Source organism: Gymnodraco acuticeps, unplaced genomic scaffold (assembly GCF_902827175.1).
Source record: "Gymnodraco acuticeps unplaced genomic scaffold, fGymAcu1.1, whole genome shotgun sequence".
Lineage (NCBI taxonomy): Eukaryota > Metazoa > Chordata > Actinopteri > Perciformes > Bathydraconidae > Gymnodraco > Gymnodraco acuticeps.
In genome coordinates, this window is record NW_022992222.1 from 1,812,952 (window position 1) to 1,832,467 (window position 19,516).

The following is a 19,516-nucleotide window of genomic DNA, read 5'->3' on the forward strand; positions in this document are numbered from 1 at the left end:
GAAACCATTTTGTAAGATATGTTTTTTGGCAACCAGTAGACTGAGATCAGCAAACATACCTCATGTAACCAGCCGTGTTCTTTGATGGCAGAATCCTCAAGAGGGGCTCCATGGACTGTCATCCCAGCCTTCAGGTCCTTCTGACCATCCAATAACATCGCAAGGACTGGCATCAACATTTAGCATTGCATTGGGTTTTCAGTGTCCAAAGCCATCTACCAAATAAAGGAATTCTATGTTGAATTAACCAGTAGTAGTTGCGGGGAACCTGAAGTTGATGCTGTAAGTTTTCTTTCGGTAAAGTTTTAACGTGATAGGGGTGTGACGAATGAGGGAAGGACACATCATGACTAAAAGGACCCTATTAAAAAGCTATCATGGGTGTCTGCGTCATCGTCTTCAAAGGTAACCGTTTCTTCCTAGCCAGACTAGATGGCAAACCTTTAGTTAAAAAGGTTCCAAAACACCTGAATATTTTTCCATCGAAAAAGGTATTAATGTGGATGTAGCCACAGTTTGTGTTTATGTCTTTGTCATGTCAACCTTTGGCAGGTGCATATCACAGCCTTATCATGCAACACTTGGCCCTTGTGGAGGTTATATTTACTCTGTGCTGCCGTAAGCACCTTATTATGGGCTCTGGCCAGGAGCTGCATGTACCGGTGATTTGTAATAAGGGCAGCGATAAGGTGAGTCAGCAGCAACTGGCCTGATTACAGCAGCTGGACCTTAGGAGGCAAACCCTTCCCATCCCCAGTAAACAAAGACAGCAGGATAGGAAACACACTGATTTAATTTGTATCGTGGGTTTGAACAGAACCGTAAGGTAACATTTCAAGCATAGAAGGAATAGGGTTAGGGTTAGGTTAGTAATCAAAGGAATATAATATGTTTAGTGTAAGATGTTTTGAGAAGAGAAAACACAGAAGAGCCAGTTTGGTTCATAGGAATAGATCAATATTTTATATTCTTTTGTAGCAAAATGTTTTCACACAGGAACATGTTTTTTTCTTGTTTTTGTCCTAGAACCTCAGGTGAGAGTCATGACTATGTCAAGTCAAGTAAACACTTAAATTGTATTGTCAGTTAACATAGTGGCAGAGGATGTTACATGATGTCACAGGTAAAGAGAGCAGGTTAAAGGGTCAGTTACCCCAAATAAAAGAAAAAGGAATTTTCGTATTCATCTTTATAGGCATTTCATGCAGAAATGTTCGTTTCATTTACTCAAGTTTTGCATTTTTTTAAAAATGATTCTCTTTTCAGGATTTAGTCAAAATAAACTAAAGTTCCTGTAATTTTGGTAAAAAATAACATTTCCCCTGTTTGTGTCTTAGCAAACAAGCTCTGTGTCAGAGGACAACACATATTTCAAAAGGATTGGTTCATTGTTATATCGGTCTCTTTAAGATACATGGGAGAAATAATGCCAAACTTTTGTAATGGCACTGAAGAAAATACAACAAATAGTGCTATAAGCTCACACAGAGTTTATACCCCCATATGTATTAAATAGATGGCTTCTGTGGTATACGTGTTATGGTTACAACTCTGAAAACTGTCTGTTGGTATATAATGTTATTTTGCACACCAACTGCGTTATGGTGGAGGTAGACATTTCATAGTGGGATAATAAATCCTTGGCAAATAAACCAAGACATTTGAATGTATCTTTTACATTTTAGCTGACCCTTTAAATCAGCCAGTAGTTTAGATGTGACATCATGTAAAATCCTATTTCAGTGAGCCAACTAACAATGACCAAGTTGGTACACCACAGTAAAGCACCTTCTCACTGTTTGCTTCACATGAAAATAAAAGTACTACTGCACAATTCCCCCCCCCCCTTTACATTCTCACCCAGTTTTTGTACAACAAAAATGCCAATATACAGAACAGTACACCTAGGATGAAAATAATACAAAAATTATGACCACCCGACATTTTTTAAATGCAGCAGAAACCCACAATATATCGAGAAAGGCATCAAAATGTGTAGGGATGTCTTGGCAGTAATCCCAATAGCCACTAATTCAAAGAATTGTACTGCAATGTACAGCTCCGAATGAAAGACGGTAAAAGATGAATGGTTCTTTTGATGAATCAATTCACATAATACAAAAACCAACTGTGGTTCTGTATCACGCAATCTTGTGAGATATATTTCAAGCTAGTTTCCAGCTGTTTGGCCCTTTTTTTAAATATATCTTTCTCCCATTGTCTCTGCTTAACATCCTCCCTTGAGCAGCATAATGACCTTTATCAAACTAATAAAAGTCAATTTGGACTCATTCAAATGCTGAGGAATTACATCAAATAATAAACAGTAAAAATTGTAGAAAAACCAAGATGAAAATAAAAATGACTTTGTTTTAATGTTCTATTCGCTCTTCCAGTCTTTCTCGCTACTGTCGCAGCAGTCCCATTGTCTGTTGCAGTAGTTCCATTTCGTGCTGAGGGTCCAAGACATTGTGACGCACATTCAGTTCACCACAGCCGAGGCAAATCCTCTTGGCATTCAGTTTTTCGATAAAGACTTAGTAAATCCACTCAGAATTGATCATCCTTTTTCCCCCTCTTTCTCTATGAGACACTTTCATATGCCTTGTGGTTGGGACATTATTCCCACTGCACAATCCAGGAATCAGTGTTGTTTTGACATGGGAACAGTATTGAAATACAGTTAGACACTTTCAGAGATTTGAGATCATGGCCAGTAATCTATGGATTTGAGTGTCTTTTCTCACATAATTTAGACAGTATTCACATGGATGAACTTCATGCAATACTCAAATGCAGATTCCCATTTGCAACACCTTGCCAAAATACTCATGTCCCTTTTAGCTCCTGATATAGATTTATTGGCCATGAACCTCATAGTAAGACCCACTCAAACTGTGCTTTCCATCACCCACTCCGCGCTTTCGAAAGCAGGTTTCTCGTCCTCACTGTCATCGTACTGCAGCAGCATGCCGTTGACAGACAGACTGCGCTTAGTCCAGATGTTACTGATTCTGCGAGGGTGGCTGCCGCGACATTGTGAAGCCCCCACGTGACCCATGTCAAACGAGTGGCTCCTCCTGGGCTTACCCTCTTGGGGCATCCCTAACAGACGTCCCAGCATGGTGGTTGACTCGGCCCTACCGAGCAGGGGTTGTTTGTCAGACGGGGGTACCATTGCTACCGTGATCATAGCATTGGAAGAGGTAGTGGGGCCAGAAGCCCGGTGGTGGTCCCTTGCTACCCCTCGCAGCTCCAGTGAGGTGAAGGCCCCTAAAAGGTGGTCCAGGTTTGGCCGTGCTTTGGTGCCATGCCTCCTGAACTTGCTGCTGGGCAAGGTACTGCATTCACTGCTCTGCATGCTGTAGTGGTCGCCAGCCCCCCTTCCTATTTTGCTGTCTAATGAGTTAGAAGATGATGATGATGAAGATAGACTGCTCTGGAGGGATCCACACTTGAACTCTACCATTTCCTCACGCATAACCACCACTGTGGATTTGACCTGCGGCTGGGCACCGCTGAACCGGTTCAACCCCCCGTTGGTCTGCGAGTACGTGTTGCTCACAGCAGGTAGTTTATCGGTCTGAATGCCACTTGTCACCTTGTACCGCACCATGAGGATGATGATGAACACCAGCAGCGTGGCCACGATGATGCCGCCGATGACTAGGATCATGGTGCCACCCAGGAAGCCACTGTGGAGAGACTGGCACTGCGGGTAGTCCTCCGTGGTTATGAACTGGACACAGCCGACAATGTTGGTGGCAGTTAGGGTGGTGGCGGTGTCATCCCAGATGGCCAAGACACACAAGTCATACTGCATTCCTGGGACAAGATTTGTGACTATGAAGGCTCTGTTAGTCGTGGGAATCATCCTGACAAGACACAAAAAGATACAGCATGAAAAATACAGACCTCTTGCTGTGGAAGTGCAAGGGTAGAAGACTTTGAAATTTGAATGAAACACTGGCATGGTTCGTTATACAAGAGCAGATCAAAGGAATTGCCAAAATGAAGCAGGCTAAGTAGCTATTTATATGCACAGAGTAATTCAGAAAGATGACTTCATTGGTCCCAGTGTATCCCATTTGACATGCATGAGGCAAAAGCAATGAGATAAGTATTCAATGGTGACTTTTTGAACATTGTTTTGGCTAAATGTAAACTATTGTATGTTCCATTTAACAAGCATTCATTTGTTTCAACTCAATCTGTTACAATGTCAGATGTTTAAATATTACTGAATACTAAGCCTCGCTGCTTTTGACTGAAATGAACGTCAATCTGCAGAAGATTAATTCTCTAAATTGTATTGCCAATCAATGCTATGCTGCATGAAACACTGAATTGTGTAGACAGCCAATGATAGAGGCCTTTTTCCAACAAATTAATCCTACTACACAGACTGCAGTGACATACACATGTAACAAATCCCAAAAACAGTTATATTAACGTTTTTTTAGATAATTTCAGCAACTAAACTCATTAAAAAAGCTATTTGATTAATGCAGTTCGTGAACAACAGTGAAGTGTTATAAACCTTTCCAAAACAACTCAATCAAATCAGATTGAAACAGCGTTTGGATATCAAATGTATGTAAGCCCTTTGCAGACACTGTATACACAGTCCATTACTCTTGGAATTCCGTACATATTGGACAAATCTGATTTCCATTTTTGTTGAGTGCCAATGTTCAATGCCATTACAGGAAATGTGTGGAGGTTTGGTTGTTGGATGGGTCCGACTTTTGTCGTGGAAACAACTTAAAGCTAGCATTTTCCTTTGAATTAGCAGTACCCATATTGTACAAGTCGTGGCAATGCACATACTCGAACTGCGATGAACCAGAAACATTAAGGAAGCTGGAATAGGACTCTAAACATCTGTTCTCTGAGATCATTGCTATGTAGGCTACGAATGAATATAAACCGTGTTTCAGAGTCAACCACTTTGTATTAAAGCTTTGTTTCACATATTAAAAGCAAGAATATAAGAAAAGTTATTTTGGGGAATATACTCAGGAAGCATTTGGGCTGATCAAAAGTCCTACATTGTCATGGTAACAGCTGAAATACAGCAATAAGGCACATATCCAAACCTTAACCTTTAACGTGTTATAATGCATGCAATGTAATGCATTGTATAAAATCAGCAATTACAACTGATATCTATTTTAAACAGAGAGTGAACAGCAATTACAATGTATTTTGAGTTAAAAGTCTATAAACAATGCGTTATAATATGAGTGTTTATTACTATAATTCTACAGTTATATAGAATAGTCTTGAGTTTTATAGAAAGTGTTACCAGAAATGGAAATATGTAACCAAAATTCAAGAATACATGTTGGAAAGGTTTAGCATAACATGTAACGTAAAGTGGTAATACTGGTATTGCAAACTTGACAGAAAGGGCCTAAGCTAAAACAATGCCAAAGGGGCAGAGTAAATAAAAACATTTACTGAAGTATTGTATTTAAGGACATATTTAGGTACTTTTACCTTACCTGGTATCTCCATTTTGTGCTACCTCTTACTTTTACTTCACTACAATCGGGTAGAGATATTGTACTCTTTATTCAACATCTTTTTTTGAAAAGATTAGTAATGAGTTAATTTTCAGTTTCAAATTATTAGTACGAAAATACAATCGGTTAATGAATTATGATATACTATTGTGAATCAAAAATGTCTGGTATAAAATAAATTTCACTTGGTGGGTGGTATCAGTGGAGCAGATATTGAGCTTGGGTATATCTGAAGGAAGATGTTGGAAACCATTGCTATATAGCCTATTACTGAGACCACAAAACATGGAGTAGCAATCAATGGCTGTAACACACTGTGAGTAGACAATGGCCCTTATAGACTCTTCACCATATGTGTATCTGAAAATAGATTCCTCAGTCGTCTATAGATTATATTAGCTTGCCGTTCCCTTCCAGTACATGTATCCTCATCTTTGATCCCTCTGAATCGCAGGGAGCCCAGACATCAGAGGGGCTGCAGTCCATTATTCATCCATAATTGTATTTTTACATAACTAGGAAGAAGCTGTGTTGGCTCCCGTTTGAGAGAACTCATGCAATATTTCTCCTCCCCCACGTGGCTCTGATTGATTTTTAATCATGCCATTGCTTGAGTGCGGGCAGTACCCTGGGAAACTATGTCAGCCAACAAGTGGAGAGCAGTAGGTGTGCGTGTGCAAGTAATGAAGTCATATTGATGTTAATTCAAAGACAGTGGTGGCCTCTCTGTGCACGTAATCTTTTCCTTCCAGCTCCTAATTTGTTTTCTGACAAGCAAAAGTACTGCACAGCCGTTATTTTACAAGACCAGATAAATCCATTGCTTTCGGTCATTTTTCTACTGCATACTGTGTGTGGTGATTATGAAGTAGAAAAAACATTTTAAACAGCGAATCATGAGGGCAATTTGGAAGTATGAAATAAAGATTCTTGACTAACAACACCATCAGGAATGCTATTAAAATAATCACTTTGTTAAGGAAAATAATTCAGTACATATACCACACATATCAGTGGTATGTTTGCACATTAGATAAAATCCATGAAAAAAGAAAGATAAGTCATCTGACAATTCCATCACCGGGGGAAAAATATACTGCAAATTCATATTGTTCTCTTTTTTCTGGCATGACAATCTGGCACTGCAAGCAAGGAAATCAGATAAACACCTTATTATTGAATTCGCATGGATAGTGAGTTGCATTGACAGTTTTTGAACAAAGTAATATATTTCTTCAATATTGTGTACAGTTCTTATCTCATATTCCCAGCTAATAACCATACTTCTTTTATTTTCTCAATGATCTTTCATTAAATGGCTCTAGCTGGGATGCGCAGTGCAGGAAAATTACGTAGGACTACGGCACAGAGTATGTGAATTCATGAAGTGGTGCTAAAGAATTTAACATCCATTGTCAGTTAGTAAGGAAGAATGAAGCTGACAGGAAATTGCAGTACATGTTGACCACAACAGGCCAACAATTGTCCCTCCATTCTGATGCTGTGAATACCATTTGTATTAGTCTAAGGGTGGTCTTTGGCAAAGTCAGGAAAATATCTTAGAGCTGTCAGACAAATTGAATCCTTTAGGTTCGCAACAAGGATTCATCAAACATGTATCTATTTGTTTGTTCCTACTAGTGTTAATTTCGCTGACTAAAAAAAACGAAATATGTTTTCGACCTTTTTTTCCATGACTAAAACGAAACGATGATGAGACGGCACCGACGGCAGTAAACAATAACTGTAACGAAATCAACATGCAATATCGCTGACGAAAAGTGATGAGACGAAAATTCCGGTGCTGCGGCTGGGCAGCAGCTGTGTGTCTGTGCTGCTTGCGGCGGTACATTTGAAGTACACCGGGCAGCGGCACACTGTGCCGGAAATGTTACGATCCTGTCCGTCAAAATGACTGACAACGAAAAAGTATAATGCCACCATTGCTTGGGAGAAAGAAACAATGTGATATTTGGGCCAATTTTTGCTACAATGAGGCTGAGAAAAAAAGCGAATGCATTGTTTTATCAGAAGGGAAGCAATGTGGCCATAACACAGCTGGTAAAAACACCACAAACCTGACCAGATACTCTCTGCAAAGCTTCTTAATCATTCAACCTGTGTTTTTCATCAAATAAGGACAAGATATAATCTTATTGTGAAATAAGTTTCACTAAAATGACAAATTATTGGTTTTGGCTAGACCAGTTTGACTGAAATGTTCTATATAATCTGATGACTAAAAAAGACTCAACAGTTTTCAATGACCGAAAGTAGACTAAAACAATTAGTTTTATTTGACTAACATAAGACTAAAATGCTCAGACTTTTACAGTAGTCGACTAAAACTTGACTAAATAAAAACAGGATGAAGGTGACTAAAACTAAAAAGGAAATTTAACACAGGACTAAGACTAAAACTAAATTAAAAAATAGCTGACGAAATTAACACTAGTTCCTACAGCAAAGTGTGGCATCTTTTTTTCTTTCCCAAAATGATTTAATGTTTTACAACGAGGCTCTTTTCTATATTTCCAACTTGATTATAATGATGGAAAGTCTCTCCTTTGACATAAGAAAAGTGATTTCACAGAGCACGAAGATCTCCAAACTTTCACTTTATGGACTTGAGCACCTTAAGAAAGATGCATCAAAATGAGGGTCCTTAATCTTTTTTCTTCTTGGATTTCTAATGAATAGTTCACGGCAAAGGATTACACTTTGGACTTCAATGATCTTTAAAGCACCCGGTATCACGGCAAGACGTGAACATGTGACGATTTACCATGCTGGGATTTCGTCCCTTCAAACGTGACAGTTACTCGGTATTGTTAACCAGTGCAGAAATACCCGGAAATGCCAAGCAAATGCTAACACAACGGTCGGTTGTCGGTTGTTGTCAATATTAATATAATAATGATTTATTTTTTAATAGTCACATTCGATTTCGCCAATTTTCTTGTTGCCCCAGCTGGTCGACACCTCTTTTAGCAGAAACAAAGGCTGCATTAATGTATTAAAGCGATGTTAATCCATGTGTGTGGATGTGGAATTAACGGACGTGACGTTGTGCGATTGCGTTGCCAGGCAACAGCTTCGGTTCATGTTAATTTACAAACTCTTCAACTACAACCGTGGTTATATTTAAAAGCATTTTAAAAGGCCTCACGAAATACTTTCATGTAAATTTAAATGTGAAGGAATGTGTGTATAACAAAATACATCCGTCATAAACGATACCGGACACAGACGTAGGCAAGATCCTCAGCTCGATGATTGGATGGTTTAGCCGCAATGCATGCTTGGATATGGTGTTTATCCATTTAAAAAAAAAAAAAATAATAATACTTTATTCCGAGTGTGCTTGTTTTTCTCTTTGAAAGTCATCACATAACGGAATTGTAATACACGGTTCGGCTGCATTAAATATTACACATCTGCCGTAATTCTCTAATTATAGAGCCCTGCTGGGAAGACTTCTAGACAAACAGGAAGAACTGCCGCAAAAACTGAAAACGTGGATCATAAATATATCAGCAATTAAACAACATCTTACATTTATTTTCACACAATACGTCTCCTTGCAGTATCAACACTAATTCGGCTGACTTTTATATTTGATCCAATTGGTAGATAGGCTGTATTTACACCATAAAGGTGCACAGCTGATATAAAGGGACACCTGGTGGTTGAAGCACGTTATTGAATTTTATTATTTTATTATTAGATATTAATAGGATCCCTATAAAGTATATTCATTACTCGTTATTCTCTAGTTAATTAATAGTTAATTAAAGACTGTATATAAAGACTATTTTGCACATCCCTTTCAAGATTTCAAGATTTTCCAAGGTTTATTGACATATCATATTTACAACTACGGTGTAGTTATGCAATGAATGAAAAACTTGGGTCGCAGGTTCCTCAACAGTGCATTACAAGACATCTATCAATATGTGTGTATACCTCCACCATTAAACTGTCATTCTGCACATTTCTTATACTATCTACATACATCTTATAAGAGTATAATACATATGTATAATATCAGTTAAAATAAGTGCTTCAACATAGTTAACATTGCAGGAAAGCAATATATTAGACGTTAAGTACTTTGTCAGGCTTAATATAAAAGTCAGCTGAATTAGTGTTGATAATGCAAGGAGACGTATTGTGTGAATAGAAATGTAAGATGTTGTTTAATTGCTTATATATTTTATGATCCACGTCACGTTTTCAGTTTTGGCGGCAGTTCTCCTGTTTGTCTAGAAGTCTTCTCATCAGGGCTCTATAAATAGAGAATTACGGCAGATATGTCATATTTAATGCAACCGAACCGTGTATTACAATGCCGTTATGTGATGACTTTCAAAGAGAAAAGCAAGCACACTCGGAATAAAGTATCATTATTATTTTTTTTAAAATTGGATTTCACATCGCATAAACACCATATCCCAGCGTGCATTGCGGCTAAACCATCCAATCATCGAGCTTAGGATCTTGCCTACGTCTGTTTCCGGTATCGTTTATGACGGATGTATTTTGTTGTACACACATTCCTTCACATTTAAATTTAAATTTGCATTAAAGTATTTCGTGAGGCCTTCTAACATGTTTTTAAATATAACTACGGTTGTAGTTGAAGAGTTTGTAAATTAACATGAACCGAAGCTGTTGCCTGGCAACGCAATCGCACAACGTCACGTCCGTTAATTCCACATCCACACGCATGGATTAACATCGATTTAATACATTAATGTAGCCTTTGTTTCTGCTAAAAGAGGTGTTGACCAGCTGGGGCAACAAGAAAATCGGTGAAATCGAGTGTGACTATTAAAAAATAAATCATTATTATATTAATATTGCCATTACATTACATTACATTACATTGCATTTAGCTGACGCTTTTATCCAAAGCGACTTACAATAAGTGCGTTCGACCAACAAAATACAAACTTGAAGAAAACAGAATCATATAAGTACATCAGGCTTCATAGAGCTAAAACATTTCAAGTGCTACTCAACTGGCTTTAGATAAGCCAGTCCTTTATTAGTATATAAGTGCTTTGTTAATAGTTCTATCGCTCGAAGTGGAGTCGAAAGAGATGAGTTTTCAGTCTGCGCCGGAAGGTGTGTAAGCTATCTGCTGTCCTGATGTCAATGGGGAGCTCATTCCACCATTTAGGAGCCAGGATAGCAAACCCACGTGTTTTTGCTGATGGGAACTTGGGTCCCCTTCGCAGCGAGGGTGCAGCGAGCCGTTTGGTTGATGCAGAGCGGAGTGCACGTGCTGGGGTGTACGGTTTATTGACAATAACAACCGACCGTCGGGGTAGCATTTGCTTGGCTTTTCCGGGTATTTCTCCACTGGTTAACATGGGTTAACAATACCGTGTAACTGTCACGTTTGAAGGGACGAAATCGTGACATCTTCACGTCTCCCAGCATGGTACATCGTCACATGTTCACGTCTTGCCGTGATACCGGTTTGCTTAAAAGTGTGCAATTTCTTCATTCAAGAGGAAACATTTTTTATGTATATCTTGCAGTAACAAACATTGACGTGAGTACTCAGCAACAATTAGCAAGTGTGGATCCCAATTAGACTGAAGAGGCTTAAAATAAAATGATTGAAGTTAAAGATTATACCTCAGGCTTAATTAACCACTCTGACCAGAAATGCCTCGGCTCAAGTAATGGAGTTTCACAAAGCATTCTTACCTGTAAATAAGGACTTCATCCTCAGAACAATTGTACTGAAGCTGATACATTTTGACCTTTGGAGTTGATTTGCTAACAGTCCACTTGACCAGTGCAGAGATGGCAGTCACTTCTGATGCAGAAACGACCTTCTCTGGTAGAGGTTTAGGCTCCCCTTTACTGATCTTGGTAGAACTGGTTATATCTGAAAGCCCTGACTTGGACTGTGTGGTACGGTTTGTACCATTACTCAGATGGGGGAGTTGAATGATTGACAGTTCAATGGAGGCCGTAGATTCCCCTGCAGCGTTGGCAGCTATGCAGGTAAAAATCCCGTAATCATTGGATGTGGTGATTAAAATGTCCAGGGTGCCATTTTCGTATACTGTTGCTCGGGAGGAGTTGCTGATCAAACGATCATCAGGAGCAACCCAATGCACAGTTGGCATCGGATCCCCGACTGCTTTGCAGCGCAGGCTAGCCGTTTGGCCTTCAAGCACTAGTAATTTATGTGTGTGTTGCGTGATCAGAGGGGGCTCGCAAACAAACTCCTCCTCACGAACAGACCAAAAGTAGCGCCCCTTTAGACTATTAGGAGATGCACAAGTTTCCATATCATCGTCCCGCTCTAGCCTTCGAAGCCAAAGCACTTCACAGTTGCAGTGCAATGGATTTCCTCCAAAGCTTAGAGAGAGCGGAGGTGCATAAGGAGTGCTCATCACTACATTGCTTTGTGAGCGCCCAAAGATGGGGTCTGGAGGGAGCTTCTGGAGACGGTTGGAGGTGAGGTCCAATCGGGCCAGTTTATCCAGATCTGTAAAAGTCCCCTCAGAAATGTACAATATGAGGTTATGATCCAGACTTATCTGATGGAGGTTAACCATCTTGCGGATGGCTTCCCAAGGCACATTGCGCAAGTTGTTATACGACAAATCCAGATCTTCCATTGTTGATAACGAGTCGTCAAAGGCTGTGTCAGCTATCTGTTTCAGCTGGTTGTTGTTGAGGATCAGGTGCTGCAGGTTGGCCAGTCCTCGGAGGTCGTCGGGTCCCAGCTCAGTCAACCTGTTACTGTCGAGATGAAGGGATCTTAGGGTCTCCAGGTCGATGAAAGAGAAAGGCTGGATGGTGCTGATGGTGTTACGGGACAAGGTGAGATCAACAAGACCCGTCATGTTGACAAAGTCCAGGGTGGTGACCTTGAGGATGAAGTTGCCGCCCAGCCGGAGCTCCACAGTTCGCCGGTCAATGTCTGGCGGGACAAAGAGCAAGCCTTTGGAGGGGCACAGAGTCCCTAGAGACTCTGAGAGGTTCTGGCAGACACAGTATTTTGGACATGCATGGACCATCGTTACTGCGGTTCCCAGAAGCAGGAGACTGATGACCACTTTGTCCATGTTAGTTCACAGAAAGGGACCTGCAAAAATGAGAAAAATAAAGAGACACATTTTTAGATAATGATCAGCTAAGATAAACTGTTCACACTTTACTTCATCTTATAGTTTAATCAAAACATCAATAACATCACACTTATGCATCCATCATTGTGTGTGTGTTTATGTGAAGGACCTATTAACACAGTTAAAATACAATTCCACCATGACCTTTGGACCACGGAAGCAAATATTTCTCAGATCTATCAATCATCTTTGAGGATTTTCTACATTAATATCCTTCATGTATTTTGCAATGCAAATAATGTGTGAGAAATCACATGAGGATTCTCTGAATAAGCCAGCTAAGAAGGCATTTTTAATGACGCACATACCTATAAGCTGTCAATACAGATAGGGTGTTATGCATGCAATGGAAATTAGATAAAGTGGGGCAAGTGAATGTATATGCTGTAAGCCATGGATGAGTTCTGGTCTGTGTGTTAACTGACGGAATATGTTTTCAACCTTTGCCTTATTAGTACCCTTTTCCTATCATATCTGTACCATTCAGACACATTGTATGCAATATTCCAAAATCTTTTTAACAGAACCTCACACCTGACTGGATGGCCAAACTTGGCTTCATCCAACGGTCTTTAAATCCCCGCAGATAGTTGTATCATTCATTCCTAATACACTAAAATCAATTTAAATTTGTTTTACATGAGCAACATTAATGGACAACTCTGCCTTCTAGTCTTTCTCACTAGAACCAAAGGGAGGCACAATTGTAATATTCGTATGTTAACTACATGCTATTATTTATCATTATTCATGTGTGTGAGAGGAGTCGCAGTATATGGCCTATTCATCTTAACTAAGTTGTTACAACCCTTTAATGTGTTTTCTCTACTTTTCATTACTCATAATTACAATAGGAAAAATGCATAAATAACCCTTCCTCTCCTTGATTCAAGTAGTAGTTGTATTGTGGAGTGCCACTGCATATGGTCTGTGTATTACACAGATAATGAGAAGGAAATTGATATGGAAAAAAAAGTGATTCATGGAGTCTGAATGCCTGAAGAAATTAATGTATATCAGACATAAAACAGTCTGTTCATATGTTTCACCACATTTACAATATAAGACCAAGTTAACATTTTACAATCATGTACTATTATTTGATTTGTTCTTAATAAAAAAAATACTCAGCCAAATAATAAACAGAAAGGCATTTTAAACATTTTAAAATAAAAAAATGGGAAAATATAAGCAAATAAGTCTTACAAGACTTTTGTGACAGTAGATTTAGCCAAGCTGCTATGATGTGGACACATTTAATGTTGCTTCAAATATGCATGTTTAAGAGCTAGACTTTCAGCATCTTAACAGCATCTGTGGGAACGAGTGGTTATTAAGATAATGGTACTTAAATGAAGTGTAACAGTAGCAGAACTAAAGTGGACAGACAAAGCCATCTCAGTGATGTCAATGACACGGAAGAATCCAAGATGTGCTAACATTAGCTACAATGCTAGACCAAGAGAAATTGCAGCTTTAAACCCCCAGAGTGTATTAAGGGGAGCAACATGTTGTATCTGCCCATTAAGCATTGTCTCTCTTCTTTAACAAGCCCACATAACGTTTGCTAGCTATGTCTAGTGATTTAAGCTGTTTTAGCAAGCTTGGCATGTTAGCTTATTGTGGTGATAGCAAATGACTAGCCTATCAAAACTCAGTGCAACAATGAGCTATGTAATCTCTGCACTCTGTTTTTTTGGTGATTCAGATCACCATACAGAAAGATGGGATATATTACTCTCAAATTATATTACTTTACCAAAAATATTAGTAGTGTGAATTCACTCCATCTATGGAACACTAATCTTAGGGAAGCTGTAACTAATGCCTAGAATTTCAACCAAAAAGCTAACTGAATTATACAGATTTCTCAGTAAAAATATGCTTTTGTTTGACCCATTAAATTAGCTTTTTTTTTTTGGAATATATATCCTTTATTTAACCAGGTAAAAGACTCATTGAGATTAAAATCTCTTTTCCAAGAGTGACCTGAAGGGCAGCATGTACGAAGTTACAACAGATAAAACACAGACAAGACAGGCAGACGAATACAGCTGTAAAACACAAATAAAATGGCACATTAGCCAGTCAATATGCGAAGTAAAACAAAGTATTAAAAATCATTAAAAACTGGCAAGATTTAAAACGATTTTAGGATATACGAGCACTCACATCTACCAATGGTGCCGTGTTCTCTGTCCTTTAAGATGGACCTGAATTCCCCCATGGTGATTACATCTGAGCATTCAATCAGCACTCCAGTGAACTGTGTGAAAAAGGTGTTTATTTGAGCAAAATAATTGCAAATCTAATGCTGTTCTGACTCTCTCAGCACTCTGGAGCTAATTCCCACAAGGCCTCATGGTGAGAGCTGTCAGTGAAGAGAGACAGTTTCTCTCATGAACTAATTTGAATGGACAGCATTGAGAAACAGCAACTGAAAACCCATGAAAACCCACAGAACCTGACTCGCTCATTTTCTTTTGATCTTGCTTTCCACTGAAAATAGCCAATTGTGGTGGGTAAGCCTTTTCAAAAACTGGGGGAAATATACACATTTGCAGAGATGCTCATAATGCTATGTGGGTGCAGTTGAACAATTCTGTATAATTTTCATTCCGCACTTCCCATTAGGGTGTGTGCAATATGTGGAGAGTATTTAGATGATGGGTAAAGCAAGCCAGGCGCATAGGGGAGGCAGAGGTGACCTTTTAAGGATAGTAGTCACAAAGAGACGAGAACCACGGATGTTTGAGGTCCACATCCATTTACTCGTGGCCTTTACCAAGCCAGCAACACCGTCTACAATTCAATTCAAGCGACAAAGAAACTGGAAATACCAACAAGGCCACATTATAGAATGTTCCACAGGGCATAGCATTATACAACCTGTGAAATCCATTATTAACCTTGTTGTGACCCTGGATTCTTTGGTGATTAAAGCACTCTTTGTATCTCTTCTATGAATAAAATATATTTATATAGCTTAGCAACTGTAACTAGGGTGATTGTTGTATGATACTTGAGACAAAAGATTTTGGTGTCATTTTTTACAATTCACAGTTTTAAATCCTTAAAGAGTCAATTGATGTGCATTGTCCCGCATTGTCCCTTCTTAACACACTTTTTAAATAAAAAATACACTGCGTTCGGGCTGCTTCACATTGTTATGTCATCCTCTTAGTCATATCACACCAGGATATGTGTTTGCCTGCCCAAATTAAGTTTATTATGTCATTTTTCATTCATATTTGTATTTGTATAGACCTTTTTGTGTGGCGATAGCTAAGTCATGTTGTGCTGGAATTTTCACAACCTGGTCATTTTGGGCGAGTTGGTACCTGAAATATGAGAGTTTAAAGGTTACATTATCACCTTTAGCCAAAGTTAGACTAGAACAAGTATTTTTCTCAATCTACAGAGGAAGTCCTTAACCTACAGTAAAGTCTTATTTACTTGTAAACGAGAAAATTCAAAGCATTAATCAAAGATTTTCAAGCTAACGATCGAAGCTTAGCTTTTTTACTTTAGCAAGCTCAAGCTTTAAACAGGGATTGTCTTAGAACAAAACCAGTGAGGTAGATTTTTCCCTATTATATATCTAACAATGTAACAAGGACAATTACCTATTGAGCTGTACAGTACCTGTATGAAAACATCTAATGAACCTTTCACAGACAGTGTTTTCAAGTAACTTATAGCGTAAGTTTGCTAGCTGTAGTTTAGAGATTGACAGTCATGATTTCACCCATTTGAAATTGATGAAATGAGAATCCTTTTTTTCTCTCTTCTGTCTGAACGCAAAGACCCATTGCTGAAATAAATGCATTAAACTAAGAATGTTGATGTTTTATTCTTTTCCTCTGTAATTGATAAAAAGATACACCATGCAGAATGGAAAGACAGATGGAAGTAACTTACTTTGGCAATAGTCTATTAACAGTAATACGAACTCAGAGGAAGCGTCTATAGTGGAATATTATAATTCAGTTGCAGGTAAGGAAACTACAAAGACTGCAGCTAGTGTTTGTACATGCATTGGCAGTTACTTTAACACATTTTTCACTCACTTTTGAGAACCAACAAACTTTGGTTGAACTGAAATGTGTTTATGCAGCCGTTCTTTAATTGTACATGATTGTGCAGAGACTGGTTCTAAAAGGCATCCAGCGCAGACTGCAAATTACTCCATTACTTCTGCTTTCATGCACTCGTGAAATGAAATGTGCTGCTGTTGCCTCTGTGAATGTTAAAGGACATCGCTTTATCAGCTGAACAGGAATTTCTTGTTTAAAAAAAAAAAAAGAAAGTACAACATTGGACATTTAGAACAGCAAATGCAGTTTAAAAGGTTTTTAAATTGGCCATTGGTTTAATAGCTTTTGGTTGTGTCAGCTGTGCTAGCATCAATCAAACGCTAATATAGAAAAAAGTAAACAGACATGAAAAGGCATAGGTGGGAAAGCTACTTATTTATCATTAGGTATTGTCAAATCTCTACATGCTGCTCTCCACATTATTCTCTTGAAAAATAAATACATATTATGTGGAGAAACTCTCAATTATTCTGATACATTTACTGAACTGATTTCCTTTGAGAACAAAACCTTGAAAAAATGGTCTACAGTTGGCAAGTACATTTTCTTCCAAACTTTAAACATGAAGTGCTGTGAAACATACAAGAAATGTTCAAACAGTGTTTTCCGAGTGTTTTTGTTCTTCTATGAAGACTGGTTTATGTAGGTTGAACTTTAAAGAAATGGTTTGCCATTCAAACAAATCCAGGATTCAATGTATTGTACTTTGTCCTTTGGTCCTTAAATGAATAGATTTATATTGTGGTAGCAGCAGACTAGCTATTTTTCCTGCTTCAAGGCTTTTTGCCAAGCTCAGCTTTTATGATGTATATACAAGGATGGATTGTAACTTATCTACGAGTTATTGGGGAAAGAAACAGACAAAGACAGGCTGGCACGGTGGAAAGATAGTGCAGGTTTGTTAAAAACAACGTGTCTTTTGTGAGTAGGAGTTTGTTGTACAAGGTTAACCATCACATGAACATGACTGCACAGCTGTTTTGCAATCTGTTAGAGAAAAATCCAATAGTACTCCTTTAGGGGGAGAAGGACGGTCAGTCTGATGGCTTCTTCTTACCAACGAACATTCTATATCAGTCCAAGTGAATATGTCATGCTGTACAGCCAAATACATTGGTCATGTTTCATTGTATCTGACTTATCTTTTCAATGCCCGGACCTACAAAAAAAGTAATCCAAGTCGCGCCCCCTTTGCCTCAGTGCTATTTGCCGTTGTCAGCTGTGTTCAGTGGTGTAATCTCCCAACACCCAATTGAGGGGGAGGGGGTGGGGGATACACTACTCCCGCTCTTACAGAATATTGTGAGAGTACTGACTAGAGAGAGCTGGATTCACCAGCCTTACATCTTCTGCCTTTTCTCTTTTCTCTGTAACACTTTGATAGAATGTGTCACATATAGACAGCTTGGTAAACCTTGGTGTGATGTGTACAATCCATTGATGTCACAATGTTGAGTGCCGGAGCGTCAGCAAGCACACATGATGAAACATAACAGTTACACCTCTCACTGCTATTTGGAGCTACCTGCACATATAAAGATGCCCCTGTGAAGCTGACAAAATTCAGTTTTTTTTCTGTTTACTTCCTGGCATCTTGCATCTTTGGGGAAATTAAATATGAAAATAAATGCAAAATTGCTCACAGGATTTATAAAAAAGAATCTTGGCATCACGGAAAATCTTGACAAAAGATGGAGATTATCAGAGTGTAAAATGGAAGCAGCACGTCATGGCAGAAACCTGACACTGGATAATAGTGATCTATCTGTTCAATCACATACTGTATACCCAAACACATTTACAGGCTTGTCTCTGTCTGCTGGATATGAAAAGACAACCTGAAAGGGTGTAACTTTCTAGAACTGTGACAGGATTGTCACCAGCTGTGAGTTTTTTTTCCTGCTACGCTTTCTTACAAGTTTCTCTGAAGAGGATCTATGGAATTGATGCAGATGTACAAACGTATCCTCAGTCTGTTCAATCAGATTTTAGGAGTCTAAAACCTTTGAGATAAGGATAGCTGTCTTTGAGCACTGGTAAGATCAGGATTTGTACAAGTTTTTAAAAAAAGGTTCTTAATTCTGATTGACTGCTCAGAGAAACTGATGTTGCTTTATTTGAAATGTCATCGTGACCAAATGTTTCCTCGGTAGTTTTCATCGTCACCAAATGTTTTTTGGGTATTATTCATTCTCACCAAATGTTTTCTGGGTAGTATTCATTATCACCAAAGGTTCCTGGGTGGTATTCGTCACCAAATGTTTTTGTGGTCAGTTTTCAATGTCACCAAAGGTTTTCTGTGGTACACTGGACACAAGTCTACTTTTTATCCTGTCACACGTGTCCTTTTGCACAGGAAACAAAGTTGCAAAGTAGATATTCTTATACCAGGCATCCAAAGTTGCCAAAGAGAATGACTAATTAATTTACTTGATTAGCACTTACAGTAGTTGGAGCTCTGCCAAGCATTCATTGGATATGAATACCTCCCACTTGAATCTTCCGTATTAAGATTATCAACTGCATTAGAAAAGATCTGGTTCTTGCATGCAATAGTTAAATGTATAACCCTGGGTATGAGTACAATGAGGCGAAAAGTAAACTACAACACCTAAAGTGTTCTTATCTTCAGTAAGAAGCACTGATTCATTAAGCCTAAGATTATGTTGTGTGCGTAACAGAAATTAAAATGGAATTTTATTTGAAAGCTCTATAATCAGCTTTGAACTTG

General features: G+C 38.6%; 1 protein-coding gene across 2 annotated transcripts in view; it reads right to left on the bottom strand.

Annotated features, from left to right (window-relative positions):
• Positions 1 to 948: 948 nt before the first annotated feature.
• LOC117539708 (leucine-rich repeat and fibronectin type-III domain-containing protein 2) overlaps positions 949 to 19,516 on the bottom strand; it is a 202,850-nt gene continuing 184,282 nt past the window's right edge. For both annotated transcript variants that reach the window (XM_034205972.1, XM_034205971.1), the window contains exons 3-4: positions 11,250 to 12,645; positions 949 to 3,875 (exon numbers count right to left, since the gene is read on the bottom strand). In XM_034205972.1, coding sequence (XP_034061863.1) covers positions 2,891 to 3,875; positions 11,250 to 12,625 — 2,361 coding nt within the window. In that variant the 5' untranslated portion in view covers positions 12,626 to 12,645 and the 3' untranslated portion in view covers positions 949 to 2,890. The remainder of the gene's footprint in view (positions 3,876 to 11,249; positions 12,646 to 19,516) is intronic.